Here is a 14,847-nt window from a genome sequence, read left to right on the forward strand (position 1 = left end):
TACAATCGATTATATACCAGACGTGTTTTTCCGATGCCACCAGGACTATCGTCAGATAGGTGCAGGCCTCGAGGCTCCCTCCTCGATTTAGCGGTAGAGAGTTACGAGTCGTGGAGTGGAGGGAGAAGTGGGTGATAATAGGCTTATGAGGCTTTGTTATTGTTCAAGAAAAAAAAGAGAGCTGGCAAGTAGGAGTGACTGAATGGTGGACTAGAGCTTAGAGGGGGGGGGCTCTGCTAGGGAAACTTGCTGGGGTGGGAGTTTGATGCGTTGGCTTTGCTTGAGGAGACTGGCCAATAGAATTACAGAAGACGGGTAAGAGACAGGGAAGAGACGGGGTCGTGATAGAAGCTGACAGGCACGGTCCGGCTACAAATGACATGGGATGACAAGGGACAAGGGAGGGCGGAACTGCCCTAACAGATTAAAAGCCTTTAACCTAGGTAGGTACGAAGTACTGCTTCTCCTCCCCCTCAGCCCCTCCTACCTAACGTCGAGGTAGGCGGCATATGTACCTACCTACCTTAATGTGTGTACCTCCTCCTAGACACAGATTTACACCTGCAATCTTCCGTCAAATGATATTAATATATTAACATTATTCGCCCGTCGTAATTAATCACATCAAGGCTTAATACGACCTTCTACTTTTTATTCATCAAGATCCAATTCAACCAATACTAGTTAAAGAAACAGTATCGTATCTCTTTATCTTCATAAGTGCTTAGCTACCTAGTACCTAGTATATAATTTCATGTTGATGAACAGGAAGCTTAACCGATGCAGCTTAGTTTTCTTCATACCTATCTTCATCGCAATATCCACTTGTCAATGATAAAAGGTTGGAATATTTAACTAACCATCTACCAGCGACCCGATCCCGTTTGTGGCCCAATTTATTTCTTCCCTTCTTCTATATTATTTACATCCGTCGACCCAAGCAGTTTAGTGAAGTCCAATGGAACGGACATGGTCCCGCAAAGTGGCTCTTGCGCCCCTTTGGCCGGGTGACGATCTGGTTTTACTACGGCACGATGATGTGCACTCCACCTTGGATCCGGTTCCGCCTGGACCACAACTTGGTCAACACCCTCGGCACACTAGGTCTTAATCGTATCCACATGCCTAACTAGTGATAGATCGAGTTACTGAAAAGTAGGCGAATTTGGTTCATCAAGCTGCTAAAAACTGGAGCTTCATGGTTCATCCTGTTTTTTCCCGGTATGGGATGATGATCATATCGTGCTTTGCAGCGTTCTTACAGAGAGCCCTATGTATGTACATATGTTGAATACTCACCGACCTTCTTTTATCTCAATCCCAGGTTTAGCTCACCCACCACTAAGCCGAAAAAGGACCATCATACTGCCCCATGTACCTTACAGAGTTGTACTAGGAGCCGCTCTGCCCATTGGGATAATGTGTAGGACTTGGAGCTAATCACAGCGCAAGATGCATAATCACGCTGCCATCCGATCTGCGTCCAGAGGCATGTAATATTACTTGAGTTCTCGGTACCTACAATCGTACATATCGTACATATCGTACATATCTTTGGGGTCTACGGGACTGTCTTGCATCTATCTATGTAGTCGCCGCCCTGCGGAATAATTCATGTATAAACCCTAATGGTTCGGAATAAGGCAATGAGGCGACTATTGCATTCAAGTTCAATATAAATACGGTAATCTAGGCCTGAAATTGCGGGATTCAACATCGCCACACCCACTCTGCCACTCTACCTATCATTGACATCCATAGGTATAAACCGGTAGATGTGGCGAATAAATGCGTATATTCTCTATCTAAGCCTAGGTATGTTCTTACTGTTGCCGTAGATAGGGTGATTGGCAACCTCTCGGATTACACCGTTACTAGCTTACGCCTCCGGGGTTCAAATGCGCAATCCAAAGCCACACTTTCCCGCAGTATTGCTTTAAGTGGTTGCATTAAGCAAACATGTCATAGTACTTTAAGAGGTAGGCATACACGTACAACTAGAACGAGTTACGATGACTCTTGAACCATCTGTGCCACCCACCCAGCCATCCTACCGAGCGTCTTACGATATGCATGTAGCCTTTCACTTCGGTATGCAAGGAACGACGTTCAAGTAGAAAATGATATTATATTGGTCAAGATATATATGAAGTGAAAATGAAAGAAGTTTTTTGTACAAGGACAAGCCTGGCTCGTTCAAATAATTCCGCGCCCCTGCGTCAAACCGGCTTCTCGCCCCGATTGTGCATGTAGCAGAACAATATATTTGGGGGCTACATTTCGAGACATTCTCGAGGCTGAACTTTGGCTGGCTCATCTCACAAGTATGGTGATACGGAACATGCGGATAACCGCGTGCATGTCACATAGGTCTCCCGTTTGGGTATCCCGGAAGTCGGGTAGGTCTACGTATGTACATATCTGTGAACCACATAAACGATATAGGAAAACGTAGAATGGAAGTCTAGATAAATACCTATAAATGAGATAGCAACGATATTACCGGAACGCATGGAGCTAGTATCTGATAACCAACGCGAGTAGAAGAATATCCATAAAATTTGAATGCTCGAACAGAAGAAAACGAATGGTGTAAAAGAATTACGTTAGTGAGAAGTCCTAGTCTTCCCGCGAAGAGAAATGATCCTTCCGCAGGATGTCTTATAATTCTTAATCAAAACCATTCTTCGCGGCTTTCTTCCCGTGACCCGACTTCAATGCTGATTTGGATGGAGATATCTTATCCTTTGGTAGTGACGAGAGGTACTCAGTCTTAGCACCGCTCAGCAAATCTCTTATCACCGAGTTATTCAGATAATGATTGGCGAGACCACCCCCAAGAACTGACTTGAGCATTTCTAACCGGGCCGACAAAGACCAGCTATCGATGGTGATGGTGATGTTCTGGATTCGGAATTTTTGCCGATAACCGTACTCCCGATAGTCGTCATTGAAGTCTGCCCGGTTGCCTCCCGTATGAGGATTGCTTGCAAAGCGACGCGCAGTTGAGTATCCTGGGCCCTTGCCGTGCTCAAGGGAGGTCACGATACTGTTAAAACTATTATGAAGCTGCCTTCTATCCCTCTTAGATATAGCCTTCGAGGACTCTCGAGTGAGGGCATTTAATCGCCGAAGGAGTCCATCCTGATCAAAGCGCAAGTTCCAGGTCTCGCCGCTCTCTTCCTCGTATTCACGCGCAGCCTCCATAAGCAAAGCAATATTCGACCCAGCAGCGACTTGGACATCTACGTCGCTGCTTTCGAGCTGTTCCGTAAAGGCTTCTAGAGCCTGCGTACTTTGCTCTTCGAGGTCGTCAAGGCCGCTGGCAACAAATCCCCACGTATTTAGTGCTGCGGCAACAACTGGTCCATTGTCACCAGCTTCTATAATGTGGCCATCACTTTCAATGATCTCAATAAGAAACTCTAAAAGTTCTTCGGCTTCGGTTGCTGACCCTCCGCCGCACATTGTAGAGACGCCCATTGTCTTGATAGCAGCTACTTTGATCAACTCATCATCATCGTCATAATTTGTATCCTGAGAGACACTCTTCAATGTTGGGAAGACACGATCATGAATGCTCTCGTCCCCAGTCGTAAGGATGGTTATCATAAGAGCTCTCAGTGCCCACAGCACTCCATGGGGAGTTCTGCGGCCACGTATAGTCTTTAGTAGCATAGGAATAAGCTCATTCATCTGTGCATCAATTTCCTCGGAACTGGGATGATGTCGAATTAGTTCAGTATATGCCGTTAGCTTTTCTTCGCGATCTTGGCCACTGTCACGCTTCTGATCCAGCAAATCCACGATGCGATTGTGTAAGATTTCCGCCGCCGGCGTTGAGCCCAATTCCTCGCCATCTTCAGAGATGATAATAGAACTAGCTAGGCTCTCGTTGTATTCATTATCGCTTGAATCTTCCTCCTCTGACGCATGGCGACTCGCAGCTCGCGAGGCAGCGCGCGAACTAGCTGGCGAAGCTTGTGCTGATTGTTGTCGCGAGCGCGCCTTTCTAGAGACAGTCTTGCCGCTCTCAAATATCTTCTTGCGTAAATCATGCATTTCGGTGGTGTGCTCGGTGGTGTGCTCGGTGGAAATGTTGCGCCAATACGGTGATGTCGTTGCGGGTGGGTTGGTTGCCTATAAGTATAGAGCAGTAGAGCTCGTATCAAGTCTTAAATCCTCTTGTATGCGAACGATGAAACGATGGGTTTGTTTTCGACTTGAATTCCATGAGGATGGTTTGAGACCCGCTATTGTGTGAGGTGTAGGCTTTCCGGAAAGCCTTTATGTAGAGTCGCGAAAGGTGTATTGTAAGATTCTGTCCTGGTAGCTCGGTGCAACCGACAAACAATAAAGGGCTAGTATAATAAATAATGGTACGGAAATGGGGCGGTGAATTAAAAGATTTCACCGGCGCACCAGGGTTTTGAACAAAACGACAAAAAATACGTGTAGGTGTTTAAACAAATCAGTGGCGAGGTGGATGGAAAAGGAAAAGAAAATCAAAATTCTTATTTAGGTAAGCAGATACAAAAGCTCTGTATAGCAAAAATACCTTAAGTAAGTAGAAAGCGTGCGTCATCCGGAAACCAATGGCTCTAAAAACCGAAGACACAACTCGTCATATGAACAGTCGACAGTCGCGGGGTCTTAATGTTCCCTAGGTAGCCTAATCGATTTACATACCGCCACTAAAAACATACATGTAGTTATGAAGTAACTATAGGTATCCCTTTGACCATTTAGTGGGACTTCTTCTATAAACTAAAGCATGTATACCTCTTCTGCGCTACTCGCATTGGCACGCGTCCGTTCAATTAACCTAGAGCAAGGGTATTTCGGGATACTTCGGGCAGTGTTAGGACTGGGCAGTTTGAACCTGCTTCTATTTTGGAAAGCATCCACGGAAGCGTCAAATATGTATAATCAATTTCATGGGAGCAGCGCTGAACATTCATTGCCATCTTAGCCGGGCGATAATGGCCAAGTCCAATAAGAGGATTGAACTATTTGCCGTCTCAAACCCTACTTGGTGCCTTAGTTAAGGTACATGTATGTAGAAATCAGATGTTTGCTTATATGAGGTAGGTACCTGTTCAAGCCGCGCACCAACTCAGCCTACCTGAGATAGCATACGATCTGTGACGATATGCATGCACTTTCCAATACTTTAGCTTAACCCCGCCATTCCACTAATATTAGTCCACCGGCCCCGCTAGCTCAGCTCGTAATCCTTGCAATCTTTATCGTACCAGCATTTACGTCAGACAAGGGCTTTCATACACAATCGAGGGGTACTTGTCGCATTGTGCCGTTTGAGTTAGGCGTTGTGCGCAGTTCCAAGGGAAGCAAATACAATATATGAAGGAGCAAATAAATAGTAATTGTTATGTACCTTATGTTTTGATGAAGTTTAAGGCAATGTGAAGAACCTCAGCCTTGATTCATGTACTACAGTACGTAGATGTATTAGATCGAGGGTGGGGGGAGACACAGATGATAAGACACATGCACTTATCAGGCTACCGTGCTGTTAGGCAACCAGAGCCCCGCTCCAACTCGTCCGCGAAGCCCATGTAGGCTACTAACTTAGGTGCATCATAGCTATCTCGAGATAAGCTATGTTCACTTGGTCAAGAATATAATCAGCGCAAGAGGAACTAAAACAATAATATTCTTGATAGATTACATCTGAGGTATGTAGACATTTATATTCTACGAAGTTACCTATATTGTGAATTCTATTTTAGCGGATTCTTCGACTTCTGTCTTAAAGTTAGTTTATAGTGCTTGCTTATTACTTGCCCCGCCCAACCGCACCTACCCATCTGCCCATAGGCATTTCCCCAAGTACATAACTCTTGAGTTATTGATGTAGGAACTACCAACCAAGTGCTACATTTTGCACTTTCGACCTTGTATAGGTACCAACTAACCAAGTAGGCCAAGGTTCGTGTCGCTGTTCGACGCAGCGCACCGACACACCATTCTGACACACTTCCCCCTCCTACTCGCTCTTCTTATCATCTCCCATTCCATCCACTACTACTCTCGCTGCAGCTCTCAACGCAACTACCCGACCTCAGATCCCGCCATCTCGGTTCGTCTACTTAATAAAATAGACTCTTCTAATAGACTGTTCTATTAACGAGCTTGTCTTCGTTAGGGTTGTAACAATTCCCATTGCATTCCTGAAAACCTCAGGTATCATTTTGATACTCAAGGTTTGGGGATAAATATTCCATTGTTGAGTAGTGAGTCTGAGCAAAATGGCGGCCACAGACCACTTCAGCCAAAACGACGATGAAGGTAAGGCGGGAACCCGCAGCCCAAACTCCAAAATGGCCGAGCGTATCTTGATTGACCTATTCGTATAAATAGTCATTATTGTCACATTAGTCTGCCGACCTCATGGTTCTCCTGTGTCCGCCTTTCCCAAACGTCAGTTTATCCTTAGTAACCAGAACCCATCTATCCGAATCGGTCGAGCGTCTAAGGTTCCTACAAAGGGGTTCGTTGCGTCTATAGATAACGCTTGGTTTGATAGTCCTGTCATGTCACGGAATCATGCAGAACTCGTCCTCGACCTTGACAGCATCCCCAAGGTAAGCTTACCCGAGCAGCCTCTCCAGCAAACTTGTCCCCCGTGTTGCTCACGCTAATTGTATTATCAAGTCCGTGATCCTCAAAGATATCGGATCACTTCACGGTACCTTCCATATACCCCACGACGGAGCTGGGAAAGAGATGAGACTCGAACAGCAGCGGCCTGTTAGGCTGTCAAACGGCGACTCCCTCCGTTTTGGAACCGACATCTTCCGGGCCAAGGAAACATTTCCGCCGTATTCTGTCGAGTTTTATATGATAGGACAGGAAAATGAGCCGTAAGTTTGCCATCGCATTGGCTCTTGCTTAATACTGACTCCTCATATAGGCGTAGTCAGGATATGCCGACTACTAATCAGTCTCCCAACCGAACCTTTACTATTCCAGATGACGACCTCGATGATGAAGACGAAGACGATGACGATGAGAGTGTGGTCGAGACATGTATGCCGCCCTCGCGGAAAACCAACGTTCAACGTGGCCTGTCTATTGATCTTACCCAAGATGAAGACGACTCGGATGAGGACCAGAACGTTGCTTCCAGCGCCACGGCCCTGAACCGCTTTAACTCGGATATTATTGATCTAACATCAGAGCCTGATGAACATTCGGACCATGAAATTCATGCTAGGAGTCCTAGTCATTCTTCTGCGTCCGTCACAGTAGATGCACCAGCGATCCCGGCACTAGTAGCTGCATTTGCTGCTTCCAACTCTGAGTCGCTAGCAGGTATGGATCAGCCCGAGAAACCTACGGCTTTTGATGTTGGGCCCAATGCATCTTCCGACCATGACTACAGCTTCCCACACGATGAGGAAATGAGTAGCGAGGATATCCACTTAACTGATTCCGAAGATGGTTCAATTCTTATTAGAGGGGGCGACACGAGTAGCATGGACGAAGATTCCGACGATGACGACTCGCCTAATTCTGTATTTAACGATGACGTGGTCCGATCTGATAGCTGGGGGAGTGACAACGAAAGTAAGTTGATATGTTTTCGTATTATATTTTCGAATTATTCCACTGACGTTTCCCGCTCAGGTATCATGCCATACTCGGAGTCTGATGATGATAGTTCCTCATCGGACGATGAGATGATGGATCCATTATCCAACCCGAGCTCACCAGCGCCCAGTTCATCTCGCTTTTCATCACCTAACCCACCGCTCCCGAATGGGTTACCCAGCACAGATACCTTTGCCGAATCGTCCAATACTGAGGACATTTTTGTGGCTCCATTCTTATTTACTGCCTCTACGCAACAAGGGGCATCGGTTGTCCAACCGAGAGAACCAAGTCCATCTGATGCTGCTATGTTTAAGAGTCATCCCGTGCTTGACCGAGCGGCAAGCATTTCTAGGGCACAAGCTTTAGGCGAGAAATCGGGCAAACACGCTTTTTTCGCGGCTAGGGAGCGTAATCGAATGAATCATTTGGACTGGAATTCCCCACCGCCTGTGTCTGCCATCCGAGAAACCTTGGGCGCTGATGCTGATCAGCATGTTACCGGCGTGGAATCTGATCATGCTTCTCACACAGCTTTACCAGTAGTTGGAGTTGACGATGACCAAAAGGGTTCAACAGGAGGAGCTGCCGACGTCAACAATGCGCCCGACCCCACCCCCAACGGTCCCACGACCATCCTCAGTGAGGAGCCAATGCCGGATTCTACATGGCAGCCATGGTCAGTATCTGGGGAGCGATTCCTAAACCATCCTCGATTTGAGGAGCTCCCTTGTTCAAATTCCGAACGGCCTCAAAGTCCTGAACTTGATATGACTAGCGCATATACTTTTCAACTAAGCAAGATTGCCAGTGAGAGTAGCGGTAGCCTTGCAAGTAAACCCAGGCGCGTCGAGATTCAAGATCTACTTACGCAGGAACCGAACGGGGATAACAACAACACAAATGATAATCCCCTTCCTCCGCCTATTTTCAGCATGGCATCCCCCGCTCCACTACCAACTAGTGAATCCGTACCGGAACCTAACCTGAAGCGTTCCTTTGAAGATGCCTTTAGCAATGATGAAGATGTAATTGGATCGAATGAAGAATGTACCTCTCGGGAGGACGACAAATCTAAGTCTACATCGTCGGGCAAGCGAACTCGGAATGGCTCAGTGACTAACGTTGAGTCAAATGAGGCTACTGCTCCCGAGACCCCTGAACAAGGCGGCATTGAAACTCAGCCCGCTACTGTTCCCGCGCGGCGAGACAACGTTCAGCCGTCGAAGCGACGCCGCTTTGCCCAGGCAGCGGCCTATGTTGCTCTCGGCGGTGCGGCGGCATTCACTTACATGGTCTCTACCGCGCCGGTCCTCTAACCATATTAATCAATGGGTAATTTATCGTCTATGTCAGCACACATTTTGCACTCCACGGATTCCCATGGGCGATACCTTACGAGGTTTAAGTTGCGGCTGAGAGCTGCAAGTATTCTCAGTCCTAAATATGTTGTGAAAGGTGTAGATGAGTCCGGAAGCGGCGTTGTGGTTCTTTGTTTAGGTGGATTAAGCTTAGCACACCTTGTTGCATTTGTATGACTGTTCGCAAAGGGGCGAGTCGGGAGATGTCTAGGGAAGGCGAATCGAATGGCACATTGGCTTCCCGAGGTTAGGATAGGCTCTGGTTTGGCTTGGCGTTTTCTCTTTGTTTAGCTATTACGGCGGACTCTCGCTCAGTTTCACTGAACGTCGGCATGTGTAAACTACCAATACGTGTTGATTTTAATAATCAGTTTATAGCATTCGTATGAATTCATTATTGACTACTTTAATTTTCACATGTTTAACGTGGCTGCTAATGATATACCTAAACTCCACGCATTGTGTATCTTCACATCCGCACATCCAAAAATATCTTGTAAGTCTCAAATCATCGAACTAATAAAGTAGACTACCTAGATGCTATATTTGGGTTATATATATAACATTAGATATTCAAGGTAGTTATACTGCACCTGCTAAATCGTTCAGGGTCGTGGTTTAAGATACTTCGGCAATATCTGATAAATTACAACCAGCCGGCCGTCAAGGTAGACGCCGTCTCACTCATGAAACTAGCTCCACCCGTGCTTGTAATTAGGCATATCTATGCATTTGGAACTTGGAAGTGACCGCGGCCGGTTTGCTAAAGCTCGTTGTGTCGGTGTAGCCCTTGTGCCAGCTTTTCTAGGACTTTCTGTCGTTCTGTTTGCAAGACACGTACCTTTGAATACATGATCATCACGTTCACGTACTTCAATAACTACCTACCTAGCCTATAGTAAGGATACTGAATGCTAGCAGCACGAGGTTGGCGTATTTTAGATGCAATTGTTGCCTTGCAGCTATACGTACTACATACATGAGGCTATAGTGTCCTGTTTCTAATCTTTCCTCGTATTAGGTTCTGTCTTATATTCTCTATTCCCGACCCAGGAGACCACCGAGTTCCGCCGTCCATGTATCCTAGTTCTATGATGGAAAACACAAGTATGACAAATCCGAGTAGCGGAATTGACAGCGCAAAGTACACCCAAAACAGTGAGCTCCCTGGAAGGTAACTAATATATGGGATTATTTTCAAGTTAGTTACTGGAACTTACCCTTTAAAGTTCCACGGTTTCTCTAAAAGAGTAAGGATGTATCCGGAGGGGATGATAGGATGATATTACTTACTATTAAATGTTAGTTATGAATGCAAGGACTTCAAATATGTATTAAGAGTAAAGAGCTAGCGAATCAAACGAGGAAATTTCATACATACCGAATCTGCCATGCTGAAGATAGAAGCTGAGAATGACAATGGGAGGAATATGATACCTAGGACCGTAAGGGCCTTGACACTTCTACTTTCGCGACCTGCTCGCTCTGCCTCCTGAAGCGATAGTTCTCCTGTCCTAACAGAGACGCGGTTGCCTGCGAGACTAGCTAAGGTGTTAATAGCACTGCCTAACTCGTTTACACGCTTCTCGATTTGACGATAGCGGTGTAATAGGTGCTGAAAATCGGCAGTGCTGTCGGTCCATCTCTCGATGCGGCTGGTATCGGGGGATCGCGTAAGTTGAACTCCAAGCTGTAACATAGTTCCTTCTAGATCATCTTGGTACTCGGCAACCCGACGCTTCCATGACTGGACATCACTCCAGAGTTCTTCGGCTGTAGCGACGCCGAAAGGTGTTAGATCACGTCTTCTTGACAGATGCCACAATACGACCTCAGTGTTGGACTGTAGGAATTCGGCTAACTTGAGGAAGTGGCTGGCGATAATCTTCTCGACGAAGATACGTAGAGATTTGGGATGAGTGAGGTCTAATGTATCGGAGTGCTTCTGTAAATAGAATAATAAATCTTCTACTAGGGAGGATCTAGGAGGTCCGGACCGTGCCTTCATTTGATTTGATAGTGGCACGAAATCTATATATCCAGAGTTAAAATGACTCGTTATAACATCAAATCCTGATCGCCCGGTATGGTCTGTTAGAATCCGGCGGATAGGGGGGTCACATATAATGAGACCTGGCATGATCAGCAATATAATTCTATTACGACCCTTCCTTAACATAGAAAGACATGAGTAATGGGAAAATACGTACATTTCCAGCCACCGGCGTCCGTGGTTCTGCTCCAAAATGTACACTTACGCCTACTAACGCCGACTTTCGACATCTCACCCATGAGCCTTGTCACAGCGACATGCCTCCCGGATGTGTCGCAGAGGCAGCGGAAACTGGTTGGCCGCTGCGAAAGAACTAGCGGCTCATGATATTTGAGCGAGACATGGTCTCTCCCGCAGGTTGCGGATGGTAAGAATGGAAGACCTCCGTTTTCCCCAGTTTGCCGGTCGCCAAGAGGTGTTAGCCTCTCATGGTCTACGAATAGAGAAGGATGAAGCTGAAAGTGGTCACCGAGAACGTGGACAAAATCCCTAGAGAGCCCTTCGAGTAGGTATACGGAACGCGACGAATGACTGGCCAATGCTGCATCCTGCACGAGGCTAGCCGCAAGGGTTGACGCGTCTGTATACTCGGTAGGAAGACTAACGGATCCATCCGGGCCGAATTGAAGCGCAAGAACACGGACCTTGGCCCGACACCACGGCTTCCAAACTTTTGCTGGCGGCGGTGGTTTATTTATGATGGACCTTCTCATCCGCGGGTCGCTCGCGCACAGTGATTTGATTAACTCTTCATAGCTCTCTGTCGTCATATTGTCGTCATATTGTCGTGGGAGCCCGCATATCTTCTCGATTGATGTTTGTAGGTAACTACGAATTAATAATATTGGAAGCCGGGGAGGTAGCTGGTCAAGAGAGCAACAGTCAGTTCAACATGGGGCCATCGTCGCGATAAGACCGGACTGTTGGCACTAACAATTATAAATATATGTGGGCTACTAACATCATTATCAATCACGAACAAGGATTCAAACTAGAAGTATATCCCCCTGTTCATTTATACTCTATAAAGAGTGCTGCAAAAGTTACCAACACGTCTAGAATTCTATTAAAGCATACGTCATATTAGCCACTACAGTGTAGTCTTTTCATAGCTATCATTTCATATTGCTCATAAGCAATGTGTTTATCGAGCCCTTGAGATTGGATATCACTTAGAGAAAAGCGGAACCATATTATCCCGTTGACATGCCGCCTACATCAAATCAGCCGAATGGTGGGGCTACTCCGGCGCCGGTGAGAAACAGTGTGCAGACTGGCCGCGGACAACCAGCTATCTCGTCTATCTAAAGGTCCGGATCGGCTAGACCGCCTTACAAGGGACATAACCTAACGCGTGGGATATTCTGAATTTATGTAGTTGTAGTTTGCCTTCGTATTATAGCTTATGTGGTTGAGGAATAGCCCTCGAACCACAGCAACCATAGAAATTCCCAACCCTTTTAGCCAAACCCCCCGCGGGTTACACTAACGCCTTAGGCGATACGTCTTCCACGGCCATGGCACTTGATAAGGAGAAGAAGACGATCAAAGTCTTCGTGGCAAAGAACTTGAATAACTAAAATATAGAAAACGACACCTCTCTGGACGAAAGACTCATTGAAAATATGTGTTACTTCTTTAATAAGTTTTCTACTAAGAAACTAGTTAGTCGGAGTCCGTCTAAGCTGTAAGACATATTCGGTACTAGGCATCAAAGATATCTTGAGGATACCATGTCCGATAGGTGCATGCTTTTACGGACAAGCAGGAAGTCAAGCCTTAGATTAACAAGTGTAAATCTCTCGATCAGTGCTAGCTTAAAAGGCTACACGCCACTTCGGACAGGTTCGTTGCAGATACTTGGAGGTGTAATAGAATACACTATAATTGTGAGATGGAACTCCTGGGACACCTAAACCGGGGAGGATGCCGAATCACATGTTGACCTCATTGGATGTAGCGAGAATGTATGTTGGCTGTGTTCGTAGATATAGGAGCACGCTGGAGATATAACGAAAGTAGGCCAGAAAGCATGAAAATAATATCATTGTCTTGCAAGAAATTCTAACCGGCTCGCGGAGACAGATAGCACTACATGTATATCTCCATGGAATATTACCTCCTAGTTCAATTTTTCTTAATGCGGATGCTCGTGGTTAGTGTGGATAGGTTTAGCTTAATTGGTTATCAGTGGTTGGCCTTGGTGATAGGTAAGTATACCTACCTGTTTTTCATTGACATATTCATGTGTACCTTGTGTTACGGATCGCGATTTAAACGAAAGATCGTATTTGTGTAAGGTGATACGAGCCAAACAACAACAACCTATGGCGAGAATATTGTTATGATGGATTAAGGGGTGTGAGATTTGGGGATTATGTCCCATACAGAGAGGTTAGTTGGGGGGTCAAACCGTTGAAAGGTCATCAGTGTGTATTTTGTTACGTATATTTTTATTATACTTCATCTGTAGATAAATATTTCAATTGAACTTTTCTTATTATAAGCCTCTATATATGGTTACTCCGTGTTGAACTTAGCGCCGGTAAACACCTTGAGTAATCTCTACAACTTTTCTCGTAGCACAATAACCACCTCCGTGGCATTTGATGCTAAATCTACTAACCAATAACAGCATTTTTATTTAATTTTCATGTTGTAATACTAAGGGTAGCACACGTGGTAGGATCGTGTGTTAATGTAGGATTCTAGCAAGGAAGAAAGGCCAAGAGCCAGGATAGGATCCGATATTCGGAAGCGGGTGCGAACAATCTTGATTTGGGACTATATTCACTATGCTAAGACCTCTTACATTCGTACGGACAGCTGGGGACGCTCTGGGTTTCGAATCACGAGAGATACGGTATGTTCCGAGTATAGACGCTTCTGCATTAGTCACCACTAGTTCCGAAGCCACGAACGAGTGATATTGAACGTGCTTGAGATAGATCAGCGGTAAGAGTTGTAACGAATTCTGACTCGGGAACTTCCAGCCTTAGGGGAAATTAATATCTGACGGGTAACTGCAGGTGTCTTATGCATGGCCAAGCTAATAAGAAATAGGGCTCGGGATAATATTTGGCGAAATACGAGTATATGACAGGTATATGATGGCATTATATATGAGAAAGACAAGCTCACAGACCTGAAGAAACACAATGGGAAGCTTTCCATAGAATATGGTAATATATTTGACAGCTTAATGATTAAAAGCATCTAGAAGTGTCAATAGAAGACTAGGGTATACTGTAGGGGGTCACCGGATGCATGCTGCAGTGTTATATGAATGCGATAAGATCGCGTCTAGGATTCGATCAAATCATCGGACGAATACTACTATTTTTGGCATAACCTACCTGTTCATCGACGTCACAGCTACATTAGCGGATCGGGATATCCGACACGTCATTTTCAAACATGCTGTATGCAAGATAAGTCCCCTACATAAGAGCGCGGGCCGAGATCTACCTCGCCATGACCTGCAGACCCGAGGAAACCCGGCACGACATATCTACGTAAACATCGCGTCAAGATATAGTCTTCGGAGAATCGGCAATACTCATAAACTGCAATTTCCGGGGTCTTAGAAGTACAAGCCTCATCGGTAAACTACGTGGCTATCCCAGGTTTGCGGGGAGAACAAGCTGTCAGATGTGGCCCCGGATACCCGCAGGTATAGAATGCTACATCGGATCGGTAGACTGTCGGCCTATCTGTCAGGGTAAATTACGAGGCATTTACCTAATCTGAAACCACGTTTGATAGAGTTCGATGAGTTCCGATGGTCTGGATCCTTAATAGTAACAAGCGGGAAAG

At 45.8% G+C, this 14,847-nt stretch overlaps 3 protein-coding genes across 3 annotated transcripts; 1 reads left to right on the top strand and 2 right to left on the bottom strand.

Moving 5' to 3' along the window:
* Window positions 1–2,493: 2,493 nt before the first annotated feature.
* F4817DRAFT_251863 (interferon-related developmental regulator-domain-containing protein) lies at window positions 2,494–4,418 on the bottom strand. The gene has a single exon (XM_049299177.1). The coding sequence runs from the start codon at window positions 4,060–4,062 to the stop codon at window positions 2,671–2,673; it is 1,392 nt and encodes a 463-aa protein (XP_049155259.1). The 5' UTR covers window positions 4,063–4,418; the 3' UTR covers window positions 2,494–2,670.
* Window positions 4,419–6,272: 1,854 nt separating this feature from the next.
* On the top strand, window positions 6,273–8,936 carry F4817DRAFT_319732 (uncharacterized protein; the record flags this gene model as incomplete). Its single annotated transcript, XM_049301099.1, has 5 exons — window positions 6,273–6,312; window positions 6,385–6,608; window positions 6,679–6,887; window positions 6,938–7,593; window positions 7,654–8,936. 5 exons carry the CDS (start codon window positions 6,273–6,275, stop codon window positions 8,934–8,936), a joined length of 2,412 nt encoding a protein of 803 aa, XP_049155260.1.
* A 955-nt stretch (window positions 8,937–9,891) lies between these two features.
* F4817DRAFT_349585 (uncharacterized protein) lies at window positions 9,892–12,113 on the bottom strand. The gene is made up of 3 exons (XM_049304843.1): window positions 11,189–12,113; window positions 10,361–11,111; window positions 9,892–10,156 (listed from the first exon to the last, which is right to left on the bottom strand). The coding sequence occupies exons 1-3, from the start codon at window positions 11,799–11,801 to the stop codon at window positions 9,964–9,966; spliced, it is 1,557 nt and encodes a 518-aa protein (XP_049155261.1). The 5' UTR covers window positions 11,802–12,113; the 3' UTR covers window positions 9,892–9,963.
* Between the last annotated feature and the right edge of the window lie 2,734 nt (window positions 12,114–14,847).

Source organism: Daldinia loculata, assembly GCF_022478755.1.
Source record: "Daldinia loculata strain CBS 113971 unplaced genomic scaffold F4817scaffold_65, whole genome shotgun sequence".
Taxonomy (NCBI): Eukaryota; Fungi; Ascomycota; class Sordariomycetes; order Xylariales; family Hypoxylaceae; genus Daldinia; species Daldinia loculata.